Source organism: Megalops cyprinoides, chromosome 9 (genome assembly GCF_013368585.1).
Source record: "Megalops cyprinoides isolate fMegCyp1 chromosome 9, fMegCyp1.pri, whole genome shotgun sequence".
NCBI lineage: Eukaryota > Metazoa > Chordata > Actinopteri > Elopiformes > Megalopidae > Megalops > Megalops cyprinoides.
Window position 1 is genome coordinate 22,865,335 of NC_050591.1, and position 27,132 is coordinate 22,892,466.

Consider the following 27,132-nt stretch of genomic DNA (forward strand, 5'->3'; position numbering starts at 1 on the left):
CCAGTGCCAACACGCAGTGCCCTATGATTGGAGCATCCAATAGGAGCGAAGCCAGGGTAAGGGTACAAGGGGCGCAAAAACAGAGCTGTGAGAGGAAGAGCCGCGTGTATCAGGGACGGTGGACTCAAGTGTGCATAAAGACGTCTGAAAATACTGCATTTTCACAGGGGATACACAGGGTATATGAGCGTATAGTTGTCTCTCATCCCAGAGACCCACCTCAGGAAGCTCCTGTCCTTATGTTCCCCACACTCCGCTTCCCCACGCTCAGCGCCAGATTCTGCAAGTGTTATCCTTACTGCCTGCAGTGCACAAGATGCAAAAGAGAGCATTTTGTCTAGTTGGTCAAAGCACATACACAAATGTCATTATGTGTGTATGAATGTGTACTGTATGGGATCACAACCTGAAAATACTGGATGATTCCCAGGTTGGATACTGTAGTAACCTGAAGCAAGGTACTTAATCTAAATGACTTCAATAAATACCCAGGTGTATAAATGGATAGTATGGAAAATGAAAGCTATTCAAGCAAACAGTGCTGCTAAGCAAATAATATGTGAAATATGTGTGTGTGTGATTGTGCGTGTGTATCTGCATAAGTAGGTGTGTGTATGTGAGAGAGGGAGAGATTGCATGAGTGCATGTGTCTGTTTTAATACCTGTAATAATGGTGTCACCCTCATAGTTAAAGGCAGAGGAGAAGATCTCATCCGTGTGTCCTTCCAGAACCTGCAGGCAGACACCAGAGGCTACATCCCACAGCCGCGCAGTCTTGTCGGCGCTTGCGGTCAGAACTCGACTGCCCTGAGGGTTAAAGCAGATCTACAGAGAGAGTGATGAGGTTAGGCGAGGTGAGAGGAATATGCAGTGTGGAAATGTGAATTCAAGAGTGGTAGATGATGTGTGAAAATGTGAAGCTGAGAGAAATCAAGAGACAGAGACTATGAAACATAAATTCCAATATTTGCAAGATTAAATAATTTTTGTTCTAGATGTACTTTGAGATTTTTGAGTTATTTTAATGATGTTTTTTTTCCAGCAGTAGCAATATGCACTACTTGGTTTGGGATGTCTCTCACTGCACCTACTCCACCTCATTTTTCACTGAACCTTAATCCACATGTTGATGTAAAGATGTGAAAACTGGCTGGGCTTATTAAAAGCTCTATGTTCACTTTTGTCATACAGCTTAAAAGTGTTTTTATTAAGCACTCAAGCTCCAGGGCTATAAATGTATTTGCAGAGCAACAGTGTTGGTTTTCCAGACAGGAAATGGAAATATTCAGGGAGGGCTGACAATGACAAAGCACAGCCAAGAGGTGAAAGCAAAGGAGTGGGGGTAGGGGCATTAGAGCGAGAAGGGGAAAGAGAAAGATAGACACAGCTGTAGAGTACACTGCAAAAAGGGGATTAGTGACAAAATGATATCAGCTTTCTATTGTGTCTACTACATCTCACACATTTTAGCAAACAGTAACTGCTCTCCGTCAGCACAGAATCACCACCACCAGAGCACCACCACCACTGCTGATCTCAGATCAGCTGAACGCCTGAGGACTATTACAGAGGAACACTGGGTCATCACAGGTGGTGACCTGAGCATTTATGAGCGGGAGGCAGATATCGTGGGTGCCTGCACAGTCAAAGACCTGCCGTGGTCTACTACAAGGAAACTTTCCATCCCTTTGTCTTACCGTTTCTGCCCTTTTGTTCTTTGTGTTTTCATGTGATCTCCACCACCCATATGTGCTAACAAGCAAACAGCCTCACACTCAAGCAGAAAAGAATGACAGCCATCTTACTAAAAATAACAGGCCCGTTTTCTGAGGCTTGGCAGCTTGAAGAGCTGGAGCCTGTCCCAATCGCTGCGAGAGAAACAGCCTGAGGGACAAAGGCGGTCCTCTCACAGCCATTATCCCACTTTGTCTCTGGAAAGCCGGGTTCACACTGGCAAGGCTAACAATATGACTGGGCATCACAGCAGTGCCTTCAAAATTGTGGAGAAAATCATTTCGGTTTGAAATACCTGTGGCTACCGATAAGAGTCCTTTAGAGGGAGTCGGCAACATTTTGAATTGCATCGACTGAAATCTCCCCAGTTAGAGGATCTGTTTCCACCTGCTTAACCAATCAAGAAACACCTAGGAACCACTGGTGGCTACGCCAGCCAATGAGCAGGATGATATACAGTGTAAACATTAATTTCCCCTTTGCCATGCAGAACAAAGATCCATGCATATTAACTAATTAAGGTGCATTTTGCACAAGACAGGGGCCACCAATAGGGGGACTACTTTGTCTGTGCTGTTTATAATTTAAAAACAGAGTAGATGCAAAGAACAAAGCAAACATCAGCTAGATATTTTGTGTAGTTAAACCTCCATACAAATGTTTCCTAGTTTAATTAAAAGAGCCCACTCAACACTGAAACCACCAGGGAGTGGAGAGCAGTATTATAAAAACAACAGCTCAAGATTAAGCACTTCAGTGAAACAAACTGATTATATAGCATCTCACCCAAGTTGAAAGATATTGATGTAGATATTGATGTAGCATGTGCTCACGGGCTGACAGGTTCATCCTTAACATAACGGCAAATTTTAAGTTCAGTTGTCTTAGCAGCCTTCATCAGATATCAAGTAATAAAAATATTACACCCTGTAACACTTGTGATACACAAATGTGTATGACAGCATATCATCTCACTTGGTAGACTTCAAGCATGTTCCCATTTCACAAGTAAGTGTTATTACGGAAATCTGCTTCTGCTTTTTTTACCAGATGTTACTGTTGCAAATGTCTGCGTCAGAACTGGCAGGTGCATGCTAAAAGGCATGTCGGAGTGCGTTACTTACGTGGGAACTCACACCAAGGAAATCTTTTATATTTAAAGGTGGCACTCACCTTGGAGATCTCGCCCTCATGCCCCTCCAGCCTGGCAGTGCATTTGCCAGATGCTGCGCTGTACACCCTCCCTGTGCCTGTCATTCACGTAGACAGAGAGCTTTTATTACCACTACACACACTCCACACTGCTATCACAAGCTCATTACACTCTGCCTCCTGCCTCTGCCCCCTTTTACAGGTGACCTACAATCACAATCAGATTTTAATGACTTCATTCGACAGATTCTGTAGGCTGGGATGAGAGGTGTTGGGGGCGGGGGTTAAGCTGTTGAAAGCCTACCATCAGCAGATGCTGTGGCAATGAGCTGGCCGGTGAGGTCGAAGCAGACATCCAGCACCTCATCCTCGTGACCCGCCAGTGTCGCCACACACTTTCCACTGCGCGCGTCCCACACCTGGACATTACAATGACAGCAAACAAGACCTCAGTTGAAAAAATCCAGAGTGTGTTGGGGTTCGTTTCACGATTGCTTTTTTTATATGGGCCACAGCACTAGGCACTACAGTCAGGAAGTTAAGAGTGAGCCTAGGAAGAACTCGTCTTCTATCATTACCTTCCCAAAAGGGGGCTCTGGCCCCTGACGCCACTTGATCCCACCCCAACAGAAACACAGAACGGCTGCTTGCCAAACTCAGAACATGGCTATAGCAGGTTCAGACAATGCATACAAACTCAAGAAATGCATCAACCATCCCTGGCAGATTCAATGAAGTATTCGATTCTAGTCTTAAAAGTTTATGATTTCACAAGCACTCAAGAAATCAGTAATGTACTTGGTGGCAGAAACCACAACAATTCAAGTTATGTAAACCCCCAAACTGAAAAATGACTAGCTAGCCAAGAAGTTCATTGAGCACAGTCATCATTGTCCTTGGTTATACGATTTGAGATAGTCAGATGAAAAGGATAAAACAAAAAATGCATCTCACTTACTGCAATGCCACCTACAAGACTATTTAAGGCTTGCTGCTGAGGACACATATCTAACTAGTCATTACAGCTAGCTCGCTAGCAAAAAAGCAGATAGCTTTAAGCATTAAGCTCTGAAAATACAACCGAAAAAGACTGAGTTTGATTCCAGTGGACAAATGAGAAGGCTGGCTTTTAACTCAAAGAGGGGACCAAGGCAGTCCAAACTCCTGGTTCCCCCTATGTGGGCATTGTATTGAAAGAGGAACAGAAAGCTCACCTTACATGTCTTGTCCATAGATCCAGTGGCGATGAGCGAACAGTCCCAGTTAAACTGCACACTGCTGATCTCCCCTCTGTGCCCTATTAGAGTGTGGATGCGTCTGAAAGCAAAGAAAACATTACCGTACAGAGAAAGAAAAATAAACATGAAACGATAGTGAACACAGAATGACTACAGGAACCATGCTTATATGTTGTGTGTACAGTGTGCTTGGGTACAGGGAACTAGAAAGAGTACGAGAAGAAATAATACAAGAAATAGGTTTAATACTACCCAATGCACCCTGTGGCTAAAGGACTTTTGTTCAGCAATGATAGTCACTACAATTACTATAAAAGAGAGATACAGAATGGAAACACCTCGCCTCCCTTCAGTATCACACCTGGCTGATGAAACATCCCACAGAGACACGGTGTGGTCGAAGGAGCCTGTGACTAGCCGGTCCCCCACCGTGTTAAACGACAGGGAGATGATTTCAGCTGAGTGACCCTGAGGAAGAGACAGACATGGGGAATGAAAGGAGAGAGAGCATCAGATAGTGAGAGAGACAGACAAGGCAAGCAGAGAATTCCAATATCAACCTGAGAAAAGTTCAGAGAAAGCCCACTTTTGAGTTCCATTAGAAATTCTCTTTTTTGAAAAATCATTTCATTAAATAACTGAGGTAATTAATGAAATAGAAAAAAAACTACATTAAAAAATCTCTCCCAGGTGTGCAGTGAGGTGAACTGATATGTATCCTGGCACAGACCGCTGAGGCGCTTTACAAACAACCATTTCAATCCTGATGACTGTCCACTACAGTTTCAACCTCCGTTTCCTACACATTATTCTGTGATACCACAACCTATTTTCAGTGTTTCCAGGTGAGTCACGGAGAGCGCAGTCTAGCTTTAACCGGGAGTCCGCCTGCTGATGTGCCATCCATATACGCCTCACGTTCACTTCACTGTGGCTGGGCCAATGAAGGGGTGACCAGGTGAAACAGTGGAGGGATAGATAAAGGAATGGAAGGACAGGTAAACGAGAATGACACACTATCACACAGGTGCCTGAGTGAGAGACTGGGCAATACGCACTGTCAGTGTGGCGATTTCCTCCCCTGTCTGGACGTCCCACAGCTTGGCAGTGGTGTCCATGCTGCCAGTGGCCACCATGGTGCTTTGAGGGTTAAAAGCAAGGCACACCTACCCAACAAAAGCACTGGTGTCAGAGGTCATTCGCAACCCCAAAAAAGCTGACATGTATCCAGTAGAGCATGAATGTTTGTATCACACAACTACAGTGGAAAATATACAGGAGTTACTGCACCACAAAGGCAATCAGACCATTACCAGAAAACATGTAGAACGTCATACATACGATTTCTGCAGTATGCCCACGGAAGGTGTGGTAACATTTGCCCGTCTCTGCACTCCATAACTTGCATGTTTTATCAAAGGATCCTGTGGCAATCTTGTCCCTGAATTCCACAGAGAGAAAAGGGAATGAACAGTACGCAGTGACTCAAAAGTAGAGGAGCATGGGTAGTGGCATGGGTGACAGTACCGCTCTCTAGGTACTAGATAGGTGAGAATGATGAAGATGCAGACAGGTTACCCGTAGGGGTTGTTAAATGCGATGGCGTACACCACATTCCTGTGGCCCTCCAGGGTGTGCAGCTCTTCTCCCGACACGGTGTCCCATATTTTACACGTTCTGTCATAGCTGCCAGTGATGAAACTGCGGCCAGACACGGAGGGAGAGAGTGGGAGAGAGAGACAGACAGTGGTTTACCTCTCCTACACCCCTCGGACACAAACGCCTGGGGTTTGTCGCTCTTCGAGCTGCAAACATATGAACTGAGCAGACAAACTCACCTCGACCCTGATTTATTGAAAGCAACATTCGTCAACGGCAGGATGTGTGCCTGCAGCGCCTACATGAGACAGAGAGAGATAGGAAACCATTCTAAAGGCTTAAACGTGACTGCATTAATTCACTCAAAATCAATGTGTTTGACCGTATAATTTTCATACATAATTAATCAGGATTTGACGCACAGGGAGTGCTTGCGTTGCTTCATTTGTCCCCTGCTGCCCTCTACAGGTTTTGAGAAGAACAGCACGTTGATTTAATGTGCACTTGAGGCATAAAACGGTCCAAGTCTCTGTATCTCACCCAATCTATCAGCCATTAACCTGCAGGGTTGCCAGTTGGGATATTATTCAACATCACCCACAGAATAACACCTGGTAACTTCGCACATCCAGAGGGGAGAACGCAAGCAGAGGAGTGTCTGACCTTGAAGAGATAGAACCTTCGGTTTTCCTGTTGGCCCAGTTTCTCCTGCAGTCTGCGTACCAGGTGTTTGACCTGGTCAATGCGTGAAGCTGTGATCAGCGGTTCTGTTCTTCTTATCTCCGATATTAACTCCTCCACATCCGTACTATGCAGGGAGAAAACAAAGAAACACGGCGCTGGAGAGGTCAGTTAAATCAGGAAACGATGACTGTCCTGTCCGGAAAGTGTGAATAATACATTAAGTTCACCCTTAGAGAATCAGCACCATCTCCGTAAACTCCAGCGACATACAGCAAGAGTGCTTTGCGAACAGTCATGATGCAAAACACATACCTAATTTGCATATTATTCTATTTATTTTACACGATATTTCAAAAAGATTTACTTACTCAGGAGAAAGGTCTAGTAAGTCAATTGATTTGGTCCTGATCTCTCCCCCTTTCTCGTACTCCAGGATAATTCCTGTAAGCAAGTTGATTGATTAGTCTGATTCATTTTAATAAAATATTCTGGATGTAGGTAGCAGTTAATTTTCATAAAGGCAACTTAATTGTCTCGCTGGCTACCCAGTAACGTTAGTTCGCCAGTTGTTCGACGCTATTTGGTAGACTATAACTATTTAAGCTGGCCAAGCTGACTATTTATCGTAGTTTAGGAACTAAATGAGACGGTTAGCTAAATGGATTGGGACTAAATGTTGTGTAACTTGGTAAGCACGACTATGGTTACTAATATAAAATTCACCACAACGGTCATTGTACCGCTAGTAAACAGACAGGGGCTAGCACTTCTTTTTCCCAAATAGGTCCCGGTCCCACAACTCTAGCTCACACTGACCACAGAGAGCCCACAGGTTATTAATAAAGTGGCCAGTTTTTTAAAATGTGGTCAGCCTGACTTATTTTGTTGTTGTTAACTAACTGTCTGACTCGCCAGTGAAATTGGCAAGTTAAATACAGCTGCTACTGTAACGCCATCTAGCTAGTTAGTGGAGCGGCAAAACCGTTTGTTTCCAACATGCACAACCAAAAGCTAACGTTAACGTTTCATGTCGTCAGAAAGATGCAAACATTAACAATACTTGTTTATAATAACGATACACAACTATATACAAACACAACAAGATATAAATACACTGAAGAGAATTATGGGAAAACTATAACGATATGCGTTATTTATTACCTGGTGGGTAATATCTGAGCAGAAAGCGTTTCAGCTTCATGCCGACCGTAAAAGAAAACTGTAAACACACCATCTCTATAGAAACGCGAACGCCTGCTTCAGCTGCCTATGCCAACTGCGCATGCCCAACGAAGAACTATGGAATTCGTTTGGAGGGGAAGTGTAAGGGCAGACTTTTACATATGAACGTATTTTTCAAAATAAAGGACTTAAACATTTGTCACATGTTTACTGTTTTGCTGGGTATGGTATTGTATGGGAAGGTACATAGCAGCTTAATATTTAATATGTGCTATTTTATGATCCTTACTTTGTATTATTTTTATGTCTTTTCCAACCATGGACGTACCATGGTTGGAAAATACATTCCAACCATGGTACGTGGTTGGAATGTCTTCCAACCAACATGGTTCCAACAATGGTTCCAACCTTTCCAACGTATGTCTCTGTTTTTCCCTAACCTTTTGTATTTTCTGATAAAAAAAATTGTTGATCACAAAAAATATATGTTTAATGGCGTACATCTCCACAGTGAGTAGATGTATGGTCTGCATTTTTCATGAACAGCATAAAAACTGAGGACTCGAATTTTGGGAGGATGAAGGAACAAAAACATGGAAGGAATGGCACTTTGCATTTTAAAAAATTATATTCACTAATTAACAACAAAACAGTTCATCTAACAGTTATTCATTTGTGCCCAGAGGCACAACAGATGTACCTTACTAACCTAACAGTGTTGTCAGACCAATGGCAAATGCCAGTGGAATTAGTTTTTAAAGTCCTCTTTTAACATTTCTGTATTAAAGCAAATATTGTGCTGGAAGTCGCTCTGCATAAGCACGGCTGCTAAATGCATGTAATGTGATGTAATGTAATGTAAATAGTCTTGTGAATGAATGCATTCCAGAAGAGAGACTCTGAGTCCCTCATATGAACCTTGTTAACCTAAAGACTGATGTTGGTAGTTTCATAACATTTCCCAGAATGCACAATTCCTTCTAGTCTCAAAGTCTCCTCATAAAAGCCGCCAGTCATTCACAATGATTGTGAAGGATGTCCATCCGTTACTGAGACACACACAAGAGAGCTATAATCTGAGTGACTCAATTTGAAGAGGAGAACTACAGTCTCAGTGACTGAACATAAAAAGGACAGTGAACGCCACTCTCACGGTCTGAACACAAACAGGGGCAACAGCAAAAGTCTGACAGACCGAACACACCCTTGCCCGCTGCTCTCCGGCATTGCAGTTGGACATTTTCCCCATATGGAACAGGGCAGAAGGATGAGGATGAGCTACTGGGAGAGGATGAAGAGCTCCAGCTGGGCATACCCGACTGCTGTCCTCTCACTCTATGGGTTCTTTGCAAACTTCAGACCTGCTGAGCCATTCCTTACCCCTTACCTGGTCGGACCCTACAAAAACATCTCAGAAGAACAGGTACATTCAGATGGAGGTGTGTGTACATGAGTGTGCAATTTGAAGGAGGTATATAGTGGTGTGTTGGTAGATGGAGGTGTTCAGTAAAATGAGATACCTGATGCAGTGCTTTAAGGAGAAATCTCTTGCTGAATAGAGCACAGTTCTGACCTATGAACATAAATCCATGTTGTTTTTTTCTTCATAGGACACCACTGCAGACAGAAACTGCTCTTGCTCAAAAGGGCAAGAGTAATAATTCTGGTGTTGTATAGTTTCACTGGTTATCATATAACCGGTGGTGGACAGGTGGGCTGAGAGCCCAGGTTATACTGGGATGTCTGTGGGTCCCTATTCCCTAACTCTCTATTACAGCAGAAATGCCTTTATGCATTACTGTTCTTTGAGTGTTGAGGCCATTTTAAACCGAGTAATTCAATGAAATCAGCTAGGTCACCCTGTGTGACATGATCCTCAGTTGTCCTCGGAGTAGGGGATATTTTTCTCCCCTGCAAATGTACTGTTCAAAATTTCATATCTGTATCTTTCAGAGACATACAGTGCCCCTGATATTCATATCAATTTCCAAAACCCAATCCAACTGAAAATTTTTATTTTGATCTCAAGAAATTTGTTCACAATTCTGACAGGGGAATGGTCAAAAATCCCACTCTCACAGAAGTTCCAGAACCTCATACAACATGTTATGAATCATTTTGTGTGTCAGCCCTGCTAGAAAATGCCAGATTTACAATCCACTAATTTTAGGGATGTGAATGAGATCAACCATGAGATCAACTGTGTTTTCTGCGTTAAAAATCACTGTGATCGGAATTTGTTGTGTGCAGTTTAGTATAAGTTTTAGAAATGTAAGTAGAAATGATCCAGTATGTACAATTTTCTTTTATAGGGTGTTTTGAATAAATATGGAGTGTAGTGAAATGGGTTGAAGAGCTTACCATTAGGTATTTATATGCCATTTTTTCCAGTTAAGTCAATGGTCTTCAGCCCTGTTCATAGAGACCTGCCACATACTGTACATACGATCCTAAATCCCGTTTCTAGAGGAGTGAGGCCACCAGCTGATAACAACAGAGTGTTTTATTTAAGAGAATTAGGGTGAATGATATTTGAATGGTGTTCTGGTGTTGTGACTGAAATACTCAAAAGGTAATGTAATCAAACAATTAAAAAGATCTGACCTTAATTTTGCATGACAGCTTAAAGGCCTTTTTAATATATTTTAATTCTTTTTGAAGCTGACAATTATCCAATGTGCACAATTAGGTAAGCAACCCCCCCTTATTCAGAGGACCTTTTAATCACAACGTCTGACAACCTGTGAGACTCCAGCCACCCTTGTTAACACCAAGTTAACAACTGGTCTCACTACTCCAGAAACAGAGATTTAGGGCGATGTGGAACACAAAGTGGTTGTCAAAGCTCCAGCAACAGAGCCCATTCACTTAAGTTGTATTGTTTTACATTTTATTAACAACATGTAGCTCATACCCATTTTCAGAGAGGAACTGATTTCTGAATCATGTGGGTTAATACAATGTTTAAATGTTTAAAGAAATTTTTTGAAGATTTTTTTCAGGTAAAAGTGTGAAGACAGCGCCCATATTGTTTGCTCTCTGCTCCCCTTGAGGAAATTACTGCCATTTCTCTACAATGTGCTTGTTCTTAACTAGGTGACCAATTACCTGTTTCCAATCTGGACATACTCCTACCTGGCCGTGCTCTGCCCCGTCTTCCTGCTGACAGACTTCCTGCGTTACAAGCCGGTCATCATGGTCCAGGGCCTGTTCCTCGTCACAAACTACGTGCTGCTGTGCTTCGCCCCGGGCCTGCCCGCCATGACCTTCCTGCAGGTCAACTTCGCAGTGGTGACATCCTGTGAGGTGGCCTACTTCTCCTACATCTACAGCGTGGTCCCAGCGGAGGAGTACCAGCGTGTGAGCGGGTACCTGCGCAGTGCTATGCTGCTGGGTTTCACGCTGGGCGCCTCACTGGGCCAGGTCCTGGTGTCGCTGGCGGGGATGAGCTATTTCTATGTCAACGCGATCAACCTGGGCACAGTGTCCGTGGCCTTCCTCCTCTCCTTCTGTCTGCCCATGCCCCAACGTAGCATGTTCTTCGAGGGGCAGTCTCATTCTCCCCAGCAGGGCGGCGCTGTGGATGAGGAGAGTGCAGCTGGAGGCTGGTGCAACTGGAGGGCCTTTGGCCAGGCCGGGGAGCTGCTGTGGAGGAGTTTCAGGGACTCGTACTCCTCCAGGCAGCTGGTCTACTGGGCCCTGTGGTGGGCGTTGGCCACCGCTGGATACAACCAGATCTTCAATTACATCCAGCTAATGTGGAACCACATTGAGCCCTCTGGCACCTCCTCTGTATACAACGGGGGTGTAGAGGCCGTCACCTCACTCGTGGGTAAGACACATTGTCTGTGTTTTTGTGTGAGTATGAAACAGATAGTGTGGCTGTGGGTCTGTTGTGTGTGTGCATGTGTGTGTCAGAGGGGGTGAGAAAAAGAGAGATAATCTATGCATGAGAAAGAAAGCACATGGATGTATTTTTCAAAGCTTGTAGCTCTCAGTAGTTCATTTTTTTTCTCACTACTCAGTATTCCAGTCTACAGACCATGCATTTCTCATCTGTCATAAAATATACTACAAAGCCGATAAAAGCTACAATGCCTACAAAACCTTATCCAACATATAAAATGTTACGACAAATCGATTCAAATCAAAATGACTACATTCCCATAAGAGGTTCTTTTTCATCATGTTTTGTACATAATATATATATTTAATATTAAATATGATCTTAAAATATTTAAGATAGAAGCCGTATAAATATAGTATACATTAAAAATATGAGCACATAACATTTAGGGGCAGGTAATGGTGAAAATATTATTAATAACAGCCCAGTAATTTCCAAAGTTTCGATGAGCTCCATGTGCATGTGCATATTCATGCAGTAACCTTGTGGATGAGGAAGAAAAAACTCACATTGTCTTTACAGAGCTCACATTGTCTCACAACCAACAGAATTTGCCCTTTGTGGTAATTAATCTATCAGGATGTAATATTCCTGTCTGAAGTCACAGGTAAATCCCTCTGCCCCTCTTTCAGACACCAAGTTGCTGAGATAATCATACCAAGCCACCACACCAGGTGCAAACTGAAGAAAGCTCCTGTATAAGACTCAAAGACTCACTTGCTTCTCACTCAAATGTTATTACATACTCAGGCTTTACATACCTGCACAATAAGCCTTTGCTAGGGTGCCGCAGGGGAAACTGGCCTTTTCTGGTGAGGGGAGGGTGAGGCTTCATAAAACCTACAATTCATGGAGCTACCACTGTACATCCCTGATATGAGTGAATTTGTTTTCCATAGCAAAACACTCATGGTGAATAATTGAAATCACATGGTAGCTCCACACATTTTTGGGTTCATGAAGCCTGATGCTTCCTGCAATAATCTTCTTATTGGTCCAAGGAATGAGGATATCATCTACGGCCCTTAAATTTCTGTTTTCACTTGTCTTTTCTCTTTCTATTAAGTAATACTTTATAGGGGCTCTAAAACATTACAATGCATGTAAAATTCAACAAGACTATGAAATATGTTAACTGGAATTGGTACAGTAGCGTTAGTGTTACCAACGGCCTTTGTGTAAAGGCTTTTTACATTTTATGTTTCTCCATAGGCCTCTATTTGTAAAATTAGAAATACATCCCACCCGCTGGGGTTACCATCCCTCTGATCCTGACTGGTAGGCAGAGGTGGACACCCCGGCTTCAGAAAGTAAAAGAACTGCCACGTATTTGTTCGACCTATGCACTACACCAGCTGAATTTAATTAGCACAACTCTTCAGCCAGGTAGAGGAGCTAATTAGTGAAATCGCCTTGTTTAGTGAATGGCTACAACAAATACGTGGAAGGAATTTTACTTTCTGAAGTCGGGGTGTCCACCTCTGCTGGTAGGTAACCGACATGTGACATGTGAGAAAATAAAAACCACAGCCCCACCTACCAGAGAAAAAAAGACATCACAATCAACAGTAAATAATCAAGGGCATGGCAGACTGCTAGGGAGTGTGACAGGACATGCCTGATAGGATGTTTAAGAGGCAGGGAAATTAGGGGGTTGGAGCTTAATTACATACAAAGTTATTCCGTTAAGCTAATTCAAGGCGTCTGAACACCAAACAATCTCAACCAAAGCCTCAATGCTATGGCTTGCATGTGTCTGAACATCCAGGATGTGTAAACCTGGAGGCCTGGAAAAATATCCAAACAGGTTCTAGAGCATACTAAAAGTCATCCTTCCACACAGAGATTTAAAATCCCTCCTAATCGCACTGCCCTCACAGACAGCCGTCTGTCCACAGGGGCAGCGGCGGCCTTTTCTGTGGGGCACCTGCGGCTGGAGTGGGCAGTGTGGGGGGAGCTGGCGCTCGGCGTGTTTTCAGCCGTCAGCTCAGGGGCCGTGTTCCTCATGGGCCTCACCAGCAGCATCTGGGTCTGCTACGCCGGATACGTCACCTTCAAGGCCTCCTACATGCTGCTGATCACCATCACCACGTGAGTTTCAACCACACTGAGCAGAGTCAGCAGCAAGCACAGTATCAGAACTGAAGACGGCACACAGACCACTAGGCAGGCAATCTCCCACATAGCAATGGATACACACTCCCCCTCCTGATGTTGGGATTTTTTTTTTCATATTTGAAACCACCAATATTTCAAAAAGCAATAAGACCTGGAATTTAATAGAATGGATCCATTGACGAATGTTTCAGCATTGTTTAAGCAAAAAAATTTATAGAAGATACTTTTTCCCTTCATTGTAATGGTACCATCAAAGCTCAAGCCAATGACTACACTGTTGAGTAAAATGTATGTGGCTGACCAAAAACTTCATGTGCAAACAAATATATTGTTCATGATTATTAATTACTTACCTTTTCCACAATAGTTCCCTTCGCACAATTTATATACCCAGAATTAAGTTGCAAATCATTTGAAATGGAGTTTTAAGTAATATGCTGAAATTAAGTTGTTAGGCTGAAAAGGGTGACAAAATATTATTCAGACAACAAACAGAATACTTCCTCCTCACATGCTGGCCCTGGCAGGCCCGTCCCATTCTCACCTCTCATGATCTCTCCAGGTTTCAGATTGCAGCGAATCTCTCCATGGAATGCTATGCTCTGACCTTTGGCATCAACACCTTCACAGCCCTCCTGCTACAGACCGTTATCACAGCCATTGTTGTGGATGAAAGTGCACTGGGCTCAGATATTGTGACGCAGGTGAGAGGGCACAAAATCACTTAGCCAAATATTGGTATATCTCCAAGCAACACTTGACAAGACATCAGCAGTGAGGAACTGCAAGAGAGACACCCAGTGGTGGAGAGCTGTTATTGCATCCACAACAGGCCTCACTTTCTTTATAAGGAAATTCTCAGTATCCTAAACTGAAATTCACAGCAAACATGCCTCACAACTTCTGAAAATAATTGTAGACAGAATAAATCCCATTTAATACTACAGCCCAAAGACAGTTCACTTTACTTTCACGGATAGTGTCTTGGTCCATTTATAATGTGCCTTTGGGCACAACTTCATATTTGTAGTGCTGTGCTGTTTTTCAGTCACAGAAAGCCACAAAAGCCACAAAAGCCCTTTTTGAGATGCCTTCTGTAAATTGTGATGCACTAATACTGGGGGACCTAAGACAAAGAGGAGTACATAACTGTGTTCTTGAATGCCTAGATTTGAGCTCAAACTGGTGTGTTGACAGAATGCTCTACGTCTTTGTCTATAGTTCATCATCTATGGCTGCTATTATGCAGCAATTTCCCTGCTATTCCTGGTTCGGGGGTCGTACACAGCAAGCCAGCACCACTGCAGGCCTGGACAGGCCTCGGGTCAGGACCTGAAAGAGGATGTTGCAGTGGAGGTGCTCTCCTCGGCCCGGCTCTGAGCACACAAGATGCTGCAGATGCTTGCTGGATGCTCTCACCTCAGGGACCCATTTGTACAAGTGTGTGCAGATCACTGTCCATGTGGACAAGTCAAAAATCAACCAAAGAGGCTGAAATGGTTCCCACTTATGTGTCATTGCGCAAGGTACACTACCATGTGTATATGAGGCCTGCGATTGCAGTTATCCATTAAACATCTACGCTCCTGCAAAAACGTGAGTGCAAATATGTGGGCAATCTATGATGCACTTTGATCTGTCAGTCAGCCTGCATGTAATTAAGCATAGGAGTGTTCATTGACAAAAAACTCAAAGGTCCATCTGTTTCTGCCTCATAGGCAGAGATTTGCAGAGATTAATCATACACCTGCTCACATAAAACTCTCTCACTTGTTGGGGGTGAAACAGACTCACCTGTGTCATTAAAGCAGACGGTAGCCCATTCGGTGGAGATGGAGACACTGAGGAGGCTGCAAACAAGGTGGGGCTATCCCACAGGTCTGCTGTGTGTCTATGGGTTCTTCACTACTGTGAAACCACTGGAGCCCTTCCTCATCCCATACCTGACGGGCCCAGACAAGAACCTCACAACAGAACAGGTACTGTGTGGGAACCAGAAAGGTCTGGTGAGCTTTGCAGTATCGTTTACTCTGTGGTGGTTGCAGTGCATAGACTGTATGTGACTGTATTGTATGTAATTAAGAGGAATAAATACATTACACTGACAATTAAATCTTATATATGTTGCATTCTTTGTTATTTAAATTTCAGGTGGTTTTAATGTTTTATGAACTTGAATATAGTAATGACAGACTACAGTAAGTAGTGGGTACAGTGGGTAGTTTAAGCAAGGTCAAATTAAGTACCAGGTGCACATGTATATCAGACAAGCCCACTTGTGAAGTGACTCTTACCCCTCATTAGTCTGGTGTTGTGTCACCTCCCAGGTGACCAATGAGATCTTCCCGGTGTGGACGTACTCCTTTCTGGTAATCCTGTTGCCCGTCTTCGTTCTGACGGACTATCTGCGCTATAAACCTGTCATCGTGTTCCAGTGCGTCAACCTGTTCATTACCACGGCTATGCTGCTGTGGGCTCAGGGCGTGGCGGCCATGCAGGCCATGCAGTTCTTCTACGGTGTGGTGACGGCCAGCGAGGTGGCCTACTTCTCGTACATCTACAGTGTGGTCGACCTGCGCTTCTACCGGAGAGCAACCTCCTACTGTCGCAGCATTCAGCTGGTGGGCTATACTGTGGGGTCTGTCCTGGGCCAGGTGCTGGTCAGTTTTAGCCTCATGTCTTACTACAACATCTTGGTCCTGACCGAAGTGCTGACCAGTATCGCCTTAGTAGCTTCCTTCTTTCTGCCCATGCCAGAGAAGAGCATGTTCTTCCACCAGCAACACAGCAAGGCGGCGACACCCACAGTGTCCCCTACAGCCACGCATACAGACACCGGTCCAGTTGGAGGGGAGGGAGAGGAAGACACAGGGGGAAACAGATCTCCAGTGGGGGAAGCAGGAGGGGAGGTCTCTGAGGAGGGGGGGGAAGGGAGGGTGGAGGTTTCCCACAAAGGGGACACAGGGGGCTGCTGTGAGGTCATACTTCTCTTGTGGAGGGACTGTCTACAATGTTACTCCAAGCCACTGCTCTACTGGTCAGTGTGGTGGGCTATGGCCACCTGCGGATACAACCAGACAGTCAACTACGTGCAGGTCCTGTGGGAGCATGTGGAGCCATCGCAGAACTTCACTGTCTACAATGGTGGGGTGGAGGCCGTGTCCAACTTGTTTGGTGAGCCACCATCAACACCGCCTGACCGTGATAGCTGTCAGTCAATCAGGAGACTAATCATTCCAGTGACACGGTACACTGCCTGCAGTCATTACTACAAGCAGAATAAACAAACAATATTCAGTTGAGGTCTTCTCTGCAATGCATACATAACGCTTAACTTTTAAGCTGTGGTCTGTGCAGGGGCGGCCTCGGCATATGCCATCGGCTTCACCCAGGTGAACTGGGCGGCATGGGGTGAGCTGGCCCTGGGAACCTTCTCTGCCCTGATTGCAGCTTCCCTTTTTCTCATGACCTTCATTGGCTCCATCTGGGTGTGCTACGCCAGCTATGTCATCTTCAAGAGTCTGTACATGCTGCTCATCACCATAGCAATGTAAGTTTTTCAGACCATACTCTTCTTGTCTGAAATGCTGGTCTTGTCTGTTTAAATTAATGCATCTCTGAGACCAATTATAATGAAAGGTTCATGCGGTCCCTAGCACCTATAGATATGCTGATATACTGTGCACAGATTCTCAGATTCTCAAAGATATCTGGGTGAATAAACAACACAAGTCATGCAAATCGTATGGTCTTGATGTGCTAAAACTTTCAAACAGGAATCTTGAGCACTGTGTAGACATTTCCCATCGCCCCCCCAGGTTCTAGAACAATAAGCTCCCATCTTCTCAAAGGTCCTTATTCACCAGGTGTTCCCCTCTGCTCGCTCAGGTTCCAGATAGCCGCCGAGCTGTCCATGGAGAGATATGCTCTGATCTTTGGGGTCAACACCTTTGGTGCCTTGGTGCTTCAGACTGTTCTCACAGCAGTGGTGGTGGACGGCCGTGGACTCGGCCTGGACATCATACCACAGGTGTGTCCCTGAACAGGTGTTTCCTGTGTGCCTGATGGGGGATCCTGGGCTTCACAGGGTGCCAACACCAGCATAAGCATGTGCAAAGCGCGGGACACAGCTGAGGGTGGAAGACTCATCAGCTGTCACTTTTCCCTCATTCTAGTTCACCATTTATGGAAGTTACTTCTCCGTCATCGCTGCTGTGTTCCTCCTGAGGGGCATATACACCCAGATGAGGGACCACAGAGGCCACACCCTCAAGTCACACGTAGGAGGAGAGAGTACCTGCCCTGAAACTGACACTTGCCCAGGACACAAATTTTAACATGTTGCGAGGAGTGGCCCCACGAAGACCAAAAGAGAGCTGTATGCTCCTACAGCTATAGGACATGCCATGCTGCAACAGTGGTACATCTACGCAAGTCAGTGATTGGGGTGGGCGATATGATGATTTTTACAGTGCCTTCAGTTTTTTTTCTGAAAATCACCACTGGTATGACTGCAAACCAGACAAAGGCTAACCATTGTTACTTACTTTGAAAAGCCTCCATTAGTTATAATGAAATGTCAACCAATGGTGATCTATTTTGTCACTATAATAAAGTAGAACTGCAGTAAAACTGCATAGTAACAAATGATTGGGAGTATACATTACATTATCCCCCAAGATGTTTTTTGGCTGAGGGAGAGCTATGAGAAATAACTGATAAAGCAAAGTGACTTATTAGTAATTATATATTTTATAACATATGAAAATAATGGAATCCATATAATGGAATCATTACATATTATTAAATAACACTCAATTTGCATTCCAGCCATGATAATAGCCCCTGATATACCACTGGTAAACTGAATTTTCATACATTGTTTTAATACCATTAAGCATTTAGTGAAATGTCTCGTTTATGAAAAGGATCTAGAGTTAGGCTGAAATAATAACTTGTTGAATTCAATCCCTCTCTTCTTACTTGTGTACCTAAGTAGTTTACCACAAGTTCAGTCACCTATGGATCAGTTTTATAAACATGATATGGCACTCAAACCCCTGGTCGTATCATGCCTAACACCACCCCCTCACCGTGCCAGAGTCCACTTTAATTACGTTACATTACATGCATTTAGCAGACACTCTTATTCCGGCACAATAGAACACCAGTGTATCCACTCAATTTAAAATGTAAACTTTCACAGAGAAACAGCGATCGAGGGAAGTGAGAAATCTGCTGTGGAATCACGGACATCCGTAATTTGGATTAAAGCAACATAAGCCATGGCCACAAGAGGGCATGGGAGCATGACCCTCCTTTAGTACTCCATTGTCAAAAACACAAAATCAGCTTCGATAAAAATCTATTGTGATAGGTTGATAAATTAGTGTGATCTGTATTGTGCCCAATCATACGATACGGTTTTTTGCCCACCCCTGCACACTGCCCCCGTTGCCCTGCGGACCCCACTGTGCTCTCTACACCAGTCTGACAGAGGAGTGACGGGGGCAACGACCTCTCGATCAAACAAATGCAGAAGTGGATGAAAACATTTGCTTTGACTTTTTATTCTTAATTAAAAGAAAAATCTAAATACAAGGCAGATGAAAAGTGCTATTACAATAGAGCTAGAAATATATATCAGATTTCCCAGGGCTGCTCGTCTTCCTGCCACCGTAACTCAGTTCCTACCCAGTCAGTCTTCCCCTTTCAGTCTGCTCCCCGCAGCAGAGCCAAACCTTTGATGTCGGACAGAGTGCAACGTCTTCATAATGAGTCATTTATAAATCTCTCTATTTTACAAAATGTTCCAACACATGAATGAATTGTACAGAAATACAAAAAGAGTGATTTTTTTTTAGTTAAAATCCATTTTAATATATATGTACACATTAACTTAAATTTCTGTAACACCCAACGTAAGTGGTCTTAGTCTGTGATGACTGAGCACCTGAGGATGTGGACAAGAGAGGGGCTGGCGAGCCTCAGGACAGGTAACGGAAGAGAGATGCTCTTTTTCCCCCCACGGGAACGGAACACAATGCTTTTTCCTGCTTTTTTCTTGCAACATCTGCTGTACCTACTGATCCAAACTGCCTGTATTGATTCTTTTTTTTTTTCTTCACAAATACAGAAACTCTCAGTAGCCCAATGCTTAATCCCTGTAACATACATGTGGTAAAGATACCAATACTGATATGCACAAAGAGCAAATTTTCTAAGAAAAATATGTACAGAATTGCAGCATAATGAATGTGGTATTTGCAATAACTTAGCATTAGCCAGTTTGAATATACATGTGGCTCTGTGGGTGTGGGGCCAGTTCACAGGTTAAATACAGGATGCGGAGAGACCATCCTTCTGCGCACCGTTACCTTGTTTTGTTTTGCCATTGATGTCATTGCCATTGTTTTTAAAACTCAATACAAAATACAAGTTTTAGAAACGTGTTTTTAAAGCTACTTGTGAAACAAAACAGTGCAAGAGGTGCGTGGGCGCCAGGTGTCGCCTCCTAGTGGTGGTTTGCAGGAGGCGCGCTATAAGAAGGGATTTGTAGAGGAACTTCCTGTAGGGTATTGTCCTGTAGGGGCCCCCGCCTGGAACAAAGGGAGAGAAAGATGGAGGGGAAGAGAGAAAAAGATGGGGGAAGAGCGGAAAGCACAGACTGGTTATTCTTCTCCGCTTCCCACACATGCAGAGCTGCAAATCATAAGGCCTTTCACAGAACTCACCAAGAAGGGGTTACTTGACACTCCAGGTCCTGCCAATGCCTGTCCGAACGGGGTCACCACAGGCTTGGCCTGTCCAAAAGCAGCAAACCCTGCACCTGTCAAGAGGGAGGGGGGATAAAAGGAAAATGGAAGGGAGAGGGAAAGAGTGAGAGAAAGAGAAAGAGAGAGAGAGAAGAAAGTGGGGGGTGGCAGGGAGAGGGAGGGATAGAAAGAAGGGAGGGAGAAAGAGAAAAGGAGAGAGCAAACAGGGACAGATACAGGGAGGAAGACATGGGGAGAAAGTTACTAAGGGACTAGCTAGAGTATGCACACTGGTTCTTCCAAACACTAGCCCCCACACAAACACACACACACACACACCATTGGGCTGTGGGGGGTATGCCGGAGGCTGAGGGAAGGGGGCCTGTCCTGGGAGGGGCTGCTGAAATGTCCCACTGAAGCTCGTGGGGAGGTTGTAGGCGGCAGCGTTCCCAAATCCCGCTGGCATGCTCATGGAGCCCGTGCCGAATGTGGCTGAAACACAACAGAGCACAGGTTACACACCAGCAGCTCAGACACAAACGCATAAAACCGGAGAGGGCAAACACACACACACACACACACGCACACACACACGCACGTGAACACACACAATACTGGCTACATTAAACCAACCTCCAGGGGCCGGGCTCCTGCAGGGTCTTTATGTTCTTTATCAGCTCATTTTAAGGGGTAGCCCAAACACATGGGTATCTGTGTCTTGACAGGTGATATTGTGGTTGCGAGAGAAATGAAATCAGAATCCTTTTTGCCTGGAGTGAGAGGAGGGGCTATATTCTGCAGCTCGAGCTTCAAATGAGCTGCCTCTGACACTGTTACACTGCTGGGCCCCTGGCATAGGCTGTTTCACTTAAATACTACCACATATACAGCAGTACTTCATTGATTTAAGTAGTGTTTTATGCCTACCAACAACAGTGTTTCACCTCAAATTTCCACAGTTCCATACACTAACCTGCATGCAACTTTTTGGTCTCCAACTGATTTACCAGCGTGGAAAATACCTCTAAATTTGAAATATTTGAAAGCATTCCATTTTAGAGCATAACTTATTTGGCCTGTAAAATGTGTATATATCTCCACAGCTGCACATGTGGTGGGAGTTAGCTACAGACAGAAGTGAGGTTAAGGGGAGAGTACAAAAAGGCATGCCACTGCATTGACTTGCAAAAGCAAAGAATGCTCTTCTAATGTTATTTATTTCCAACCTAATAAGTTGAAGCTTGCAACAATGTTTGCTGCAGAACTAGCACTTCTTTCTGCTAGCTGGGGCTAGGTTACTAGCATTGCTAGCCAATGAAGCTGTGTTGGAATTGTGTTTGTTTGCTATCGTTATATGTTGATACATTGTATTTTGGATTTCTTCAAACCGCTATACATCTCACTTACTATATTTCCACTATATATTAAATTATTATAACCCCTATTATATAAGTTCAGCGTAGTTATTTTTTTAGCCTTGATATATTCATTTTAAGAATTTTTCTCTTAAGGATCACTCCCCCTCATTGCAATTTCCTACAGACTGAAGCTGTGCTAAGGGCAAATTCATCGACTACAAGCTAATTCATGGTGGGGGACCATGGTACCACTACCACAACACTTTGACAGTAGATAGTAACACATTACACAGTCAACTACAGCAAACTGTACCACTACACCACTGACACAGTGATCCATTACCCAGCCTACTAAAGCAGACTGTTCCACCACTGACAGAGTGACATATTCCAGAACCTACTGAAGCAGACTCCTACACCACTGACACAGTAACATACTGCCCAGTCTACTATGGTACACTGCCATGCCACAGACACAGAGACACACTGCCAGTCTCATACAGCACAGTGTTATACCACTGACATGGTAACACATTACTCCCTCTGCTCGTAGCAGGCAGTATACAGCAGCACACAGGGCACTAGAAAAGCACTGGACAGATAGCTGTAGCGTTTTAAAAATACAAGAACATTTCTGTTGTAAACAACACTATAGGTGTTATAACAGCTAGAAATAATGGCAATGTTTTTCAGCATGGATGTGCACCATTACAATTTTTCACTTGATAGTGGAGTTCTGTTAGAAGTGCACAATTCAGCAAGAACAACTCCAATCACTCCCAATGCTGAAAAAACAGTGCAGTGATGCAGATTAAGGCCAGCAGGGGGCAGTAATGTGCGTTCACATTAACACCATCTAAACACAGAGCTCTACACGTGAGAATGGGCGTGGAGGGGGGAAAGACGCGGAAGGCCGCGGCATGGGAAGGGGCAGGAGGGCAGCCGGAGCAAAGAGTGGCTAACCGACACGTCCGTGCTCACAGCTGCTGCGCTGGGGTCAAACGGTTAGTGCGCACGTCACATGCAGAATAGAGGAAACAGGAAGTCGAGATGAGCTCTAGAAGCACTGCGACACAAAGCCACACGAAGGCAGCAGAGAGGGGAAAGGCTGGGGCTGCAGGGGGGGACCTACCAAAGTGGGCGGGAGGGAAGGTTCCAAACAGGCCTTGTCCAGCGTGATAAAACAACCAGACAGAGTGGTCAGTCCCCCACGTATGTACATATGCGTTCTCTGGGCAGCGCACGCAAGCACGCACAAACACACACACACTCCGACCCCGTTTACCTCACCGAGTTCACCTGAGTATTGTTGCCTATGAGGTCACGACCACTGCCAGTGTAAACTTAAACCTTTGGTCAACTTTAGTTTCCAATTTATTGTCCAAATTACCGTGCTATGTGAGGCTATTTGCAGGACACCTTTATGGTGATTCACCCTTGTACTGATCTACGGATAGTCTGAATGTCAAACAGGATGCATGGCTAAAATTCAGAAACAATTATTAATGAACTGTTTCCATGTGAACCAAGCTTTTATTTATGTTTCTTTTTGGCTTAAGCATTTGGAGAAACCTTGACTGGAACCAAAATCAGAGCATCGCCCTCATTGAACAATGATCTGTCTTGGTCTCCCTGGTTCCCAGGATTCTCTGTACACTAGGGAGCCTGACACTGCTTGAGATACTGAAATATGACACCCCCTCCACCTCTACCTGCTGCTGCCACTGCTGCTGCTCTTCCATTTGTCTGGAAAGGGTTGGTTGGGGCAGTCGCCGGGGCAACGGCAGCAGCAACAAAGGGATTGGTTGATGGAGCTGCTGGAGAGAAGGAATGTAACAGTTACATTTGGGCAATAGCCAATGCCGGAAAAAAAAACAGTTGTGGAGGATCCTGGAACAGCAGACTGTCTCACACATACTCCGCATTGACTGAACCTACACAAGTGAGGCTCACAGAGTCAGGGGGCTCTTTACTCACCTCCGAAACCCTGGGGCATGTTGGGTACCACCTGCTGTGCCTGGGCGGGTGTGACCCCTGTTACAGCGCTGAAAACGTTACTGCATTAGAACACAATGGACACTTTAGTGAAAAGCAGCTGGAATATTCTTCAAAGCAAGAGACAATGAGATTGCTGCAGTAGGGTCTCACTGCCCCTAGGATAGTGTTACCAGTATTGCACACATGGTTCATGCATGCAAGGGAGATATGAGTGCAGTCAGTGTGAGTGTTTGTGAGTGTGAGTGTTTGTGAGTGTGAGTGTGTGAGTGTGAGAGTGTGTGTGAGTGTTTGTGAGTGTTTGTAAGTGTGTGTTTGTGAATGTGTGAGTGTGTGAGTGTGTGAGTGTTTGTGAGTGTGAGTGTGTGTGTGTGAGTGTGTGAGTGTGTGTGTGTGAGTGTGTTTGTGAATTTGTGAGTGTGTGTGAGTGTGTGAGTGTGAATGTGTGAGTGTGTGAGTGTGTGTGTGTGTGTGTGTGAGTGTTTGTAAGTGTGTGTTTGTGAGTGTGTGTTTGTGAATGTGTGAGTGTGTGTGTGTGTGAGCGTGTGTGAGTGTGTGAGTGTTTGTGAGTGTGAGTGTGTGTTTGTGAATGTGTGAGTGTGTGAGTGAGTGTTTGTGTGTGTGAGTGTGTGAGTGTGTGTGAGTGTGTGTGAGTGTGTGTGAGTGTGAGTGTGTGTGAGTGTGTGTGAGTGTGTGAGTGTGTTTGTAAGGGTGAGCATGTAAAAGAGTCTGTGGGGCCAGTGCAGCAGTATGGTTTCTCACCCCGGGGCAGTGCTGCTGGTGCTGTACACGCTGCTGGTGGAAGCGGAGGAGCTGAAGACGTTGTCCAGCTCAGCCAGCGCAGCGTAGCGGTCTCCCCCCAGCCCAGCCGGCGGGGCCTGGGGCGGCACCACGCCGGCAGACGCAGGAGCAGAACTCACACCGCTCGGCACACCTCCCCCTGGTACCAGACAAAACATACTGGGTCAGGAGAGAGATCACGTGACAGACAACTCACCCCAAATCCTATGGAAAACACCTGTTTCTTAATTCACACCAGGAGTGCAATAGAGCAGGCCTGACGCAAAGAGAAGAAAACGATGCAAACTCAGTCTTTACTCATCATTTTAAAGTTTGAAAGTAATCTCAGATTTACACCACTGACAGAATTTAGGAGTATGTTCAGTCTGATTATAAATGAGGTATGGATGTTCAGACCTAGTAGAGATGGGGGTATCGTCATATGAACATAACTTCATACCAAATATCCCCTCATATGACAAACAGATGTAGGCAAAATGAGAACCTGCAGGATATGTACGTGAAGGAGAAACTTCAGGCTGTCCATGCTGGAACAGAACATTTCAGAAACACAGCCGGGGAATGCAAGACTAAAGGGAATGTGCCTCGGCAGCCACAGGACAGTGCAGGTGAGGGTATGGACATCACAGAGGGTTCGTTCCGTTCCAGGGTGAACAGAAACAACACCGACAGAACATGAGCACATCCCTCGTTTCCACTGACCACACGTCCTCCTCCTCAGAGAACGGGGGTCAGTGGCTGAGGTCTGTGGTTCGTGCTAGCTTGCCCACGCCCCGGGTACACACTTTCAGCGGGCCGAACGTCTTTGATTCTGCGAAACAGCAGTGTCCCAGGAGGGTTACCTGGCTCAGGTTTGGCAGAGCTAAAGATGTTATCCAGGTCAGCCAGAGCGGCGTATCTATCTGCGGGGACGCTCGTGCTGTCTACGGCCGCTTTGGGGACTCCTGTGGAGTTACTCTGGGACGAACTGAAGGAGCCAAAGTCAGCGCTAGAGGATTTGGGGAAGTTGTCAAAATTTGCAAAGTTGGCATTAGCTAATCCAGAGGTGCTACCTGTGTGAAGAAGAGAAACGACAGAGGAATCGGGTGGTTAGAGGGCTCGGAGCCGGCAACGAGGCTCACCGCGTCACCAACAGCAGAACCTGCGCAGCATAGAGCAGCTCTTGCTGTCGACAAAGAGCAGCTGGTCTCCAGACAGGGCAGTACAGTCACCACTGCTTTACTGCGATTTGGATAAAGGGGATCATTGGATGAAGGGCACTGGCTTTCAGAAATACATTAGTTTTACTTGTTAATGAGGCGATTAAAAGTATTTTTTTTTTTTTTTATTGGTTGTTGAGTAGTTTGTTTTATCAGATGAAACTGCATTCACTTACACTCACACTGAGCATGTACCTTCATTGAGAGAGTAGTAACTGTTGTATGATTCACAACTGTTGGGAAAAAATTAATTTTGAGACAGTGCAAAAAATTATTTCTGAATTTTAATTAATAGTAAACTATGCCAAAAATTAAACAGGATTTATCATGACGGTGCTTGGGTGCACATGGTTGTGGTAGGTTCAGCTATTTGTTTCTTGCCTTATTGTGATTTCCTGGAAACATATCACACTACAAGTATAGGTCTATGGAAACACACTAGGAAATGTGTTCCTTTTCTTATGTTCTATTATGTGCAGCTAATATTGAGAGAATACAAATGTAGCCATATATGATGTATAATTATACTGAGGTCTACAGCCATGTACACTTAAAAGTGTGGGTACTGGATGCTTTTGTGGACCATGTGTATGGGTGCTGCCTTGACATATTTTTTTTATAAAATGGTTTAATGGGATGTTTCCCAGACTTCTGCACTGTCCCGATTAAGCAGCAGCAACTGCATAACACAGCCATTCTGCATTAAACATACAGTGACATTGTCAGACTACGTTGTGCTACATATACAGTGATACTGTAGGACTGTGTTGTGTTAAATAAATAACAGAATTGTTGGACTGTCTCGTTTTAGTAATACAAAGTGGAGTACAGCCGTTGTGTTAAACATATGGCCGTATTACAGGACTATGTGTTGTTATATATATACTGGAATTGCAGGACTGTGTATGCTGCAGTATTGCATGGTTGTGTCGTGTTAAATATAGAGCTGTTGGGCAGCACTATGTGTCTGTTAAATATACAGGGATATTACAGGCCTGTGTCGTGTTAAAGCAGTATTGTAGGACTATGCCATACAAAATACACAATGGTACTGTAAGACTGTCGTGTTAATTATACAGAGGTACTGTAGGACTGTGTCACGTTAAATATACACCGATATTGTAGGATGATATCACCTTAAATATAGACCAGTACTGCAGAGACGCATCCAGAAATGGAGGGAGCCCAGTCCCATGCTCTATGCACAGTGGTGTCATGTGGGTTAGTTCATGTGCTTGTTTTATGGTTGGGGGGGTTGGGTCTGTGATACTATACCATTTATGCAGTAGGCCCCCACCCACCCACAGCTTGCCCTACGATCCTGGGAACACTGGCCCCACCCCAGGTCTGGAGGTGTTCCAAACCAGACGGCAGTTTAAAGACCTTGTCTCATTCTTGCCGACATGCTCA

At 44.6% G+C, this 27,132-nt stretch overlaps 4 protein-coding genes across 11 annotated transcripts in view; 2 read left to right on the forward strand and 2 right to left on the reverse strand.

Annotated features, from left to right (window-relative positions):
* Positions 1-56: 56 nt before the first annotated feature.
* Positions 57-7,635, reverse strand: daw1 (dynein assembly factor with WDR repeat domains 1). Its single transcript, XM_036537265.1, has 13 exons — positions 7,569-7,635; positions 6,776-6,848; positions 6,387-6,531; positions 5,963-6,021; positions 5,703-5,825; positions 5,466-5,565; positions 5,183-5,290; positions 4,486-4,592; positions 4,101-4,203; positions 3,191-3,305; positions 2,908-2,984; positions 663-825; positions 57-302 (listed from the first exon to the last, which is right to left on the reverse strand). Exons 1-13 carry the CDS (start codon positions 7,606-7,608, stop codon positions 268-270), a joined length of 1,248 nt encoding a protein of 415 aa, XP_036393158.1. The 5' UTR covers positions 7,609-7,635; the 3' UTR covers positions 57-267.
* A 1,227-nt stretch (positions 7,636-8,862) lies between these two features.
* On the forward strand, positions 8,863-14,994 carry slc19a3b (solute carrier family 19 member 3b). Its single transcript, XM_036537626.1, has 5 exons — positions 8,863-9,012; positions 10,686-11,421; positions 13,395-13,587; positions 14,177-14,318; positions 14,836-14,994. The coding sequence occupies exons 1-5, from the start codon at positions 8,863-8,865 to the stop codon at positions 14,992-14,994; spliced, it is 1,380 nt and encodes a 459-aa protein (XP_036393519.1).
* Positions 14,995-15,446: 452 nt separating this feature from the next.
* On the forward strand, positions 15,447-17,951 carry slc19a3a (solute carrier family 19 member 3a). The gene is made up of 5 exons (XM_036537627.1): positions 15,447-15,593; positions 15,942-16,788; positions 16,972-17,164; positions 17,503-17,644; positions 17,790-17,951. Exons 1-5 carry the CDS (start codon positions 15,447-15,449, stop codon positions 17,949-17,951), a joined length of 1,491 nt encoding a protein of 496 aa, XP_036393520.1.
* A 1,217-nt stretch (positions 17,952-19,168) lies between these two features.
* Positions 19,169-27,132, reverse strand: part of agfg1a (ArfGAP with FG repeats 1a) — a 29,808-nt gene continuing 21,844 nt past the window's right edge. For 2 of the 8 annotated variants that reach the window (XM_036536206.1, XM_036536205.1), the window contains 8 exons: positions 25,366-25,575; positions 24,485-24,662; positions 23,705-23,784; positions 23,440-23,544; positions 22,860-22,892; positions 20,709-20,861; positions 20,349-20,443; positions 19,169-20,213 (listed from right to left, as the gene is read on the reverse strand). In XM_036536206.1, the coding sequence (XP_036392099.1) occupies positions 20,154-20,213; positions 20,349-20,443; positions 20,709-20,861; positions 22,860-22,892; positions 23,440-23,544; positions 23,705-23,784; positions 24,485-24,662; positions 25,366-25,575 (914 nt within the window). In that variant the 3' untranslated portion in view covers positions 19,169-20,153. The remainder of the gene's footprint in view (positions 20,214-20,348; positions 20,444-20,708; positions 20,862-22,859; positions 22,893-23,439; positions 23,545-23,704; positions 23,785-24,484; positions 24,663-25,365; positions 25,576-27,132) is intronic. The other 6 variants (XM_036536209.1, XM_036536203.1, XM_036536208.1 and 3 more) reach the window with 4 other exon arrangements.

Coding starts and splice junctions, on each gene's coding strand:
- slc19a3a (XM_036537627.1), top strand. CDS start 15,447: ATGGAGACACTGAGGAGGCTGCAAACAAGGTGGGGCTATCCCACAGGT. Junction 15,594..15,941: donor AGAACCTCACAACAGAACAG/GTACTGTGTGGG, acceptor GTCACCTCCCAG/GTGACCAATGAGATCTTCCC. Junction 17,645..17,789: donor GCCTGGACATCATACCACAG/GTGTGTCCCTGA, acceptor CCCTCATTCTAG/TTCACCATTTATGGAAGTTA.
- slc19a3b (XM_036537626.1), top strand. CDS start 8,863: ATGAGCTACTGGGAGAGGATGAAGAGCTCCAGCTGGGCATACCCGACT. Junction 9,013..10,685: donor AAAACATCTCAGAAGAACAG/GTACATTCAGAT, acceptor GTTCTTAACTAG/GTGACCAATTACCTGTTTCC. Junction 11,422..13,394: donor GGCCGTCACCTCACTCGTGG/GTAAGACACATT, acceptor GTCTGTCCACAG/GGGCAGCGGCGGCCTTTTCT.
- daw1 (XM_036537265.1), bottom strand. CDS start 7,608: ATGAAGCTGAAACGCTTTCTGCTCAGATATTACCCACCAG. Junction 3,306..4,100: donor CTATGGACAAGACATGTAAG/GTGAGCTTTCTG, acceptor TGTAATGTCCAG/GTGTGGGACGCGCGCAGTGG. Junction 826..2,907: donor ATGAGGGCGAGATCTCCAAG/GTGAGTGCCACC, acceptor CTCTCTCTGTAG/ATCTGCTTTAACCCTCAGGG.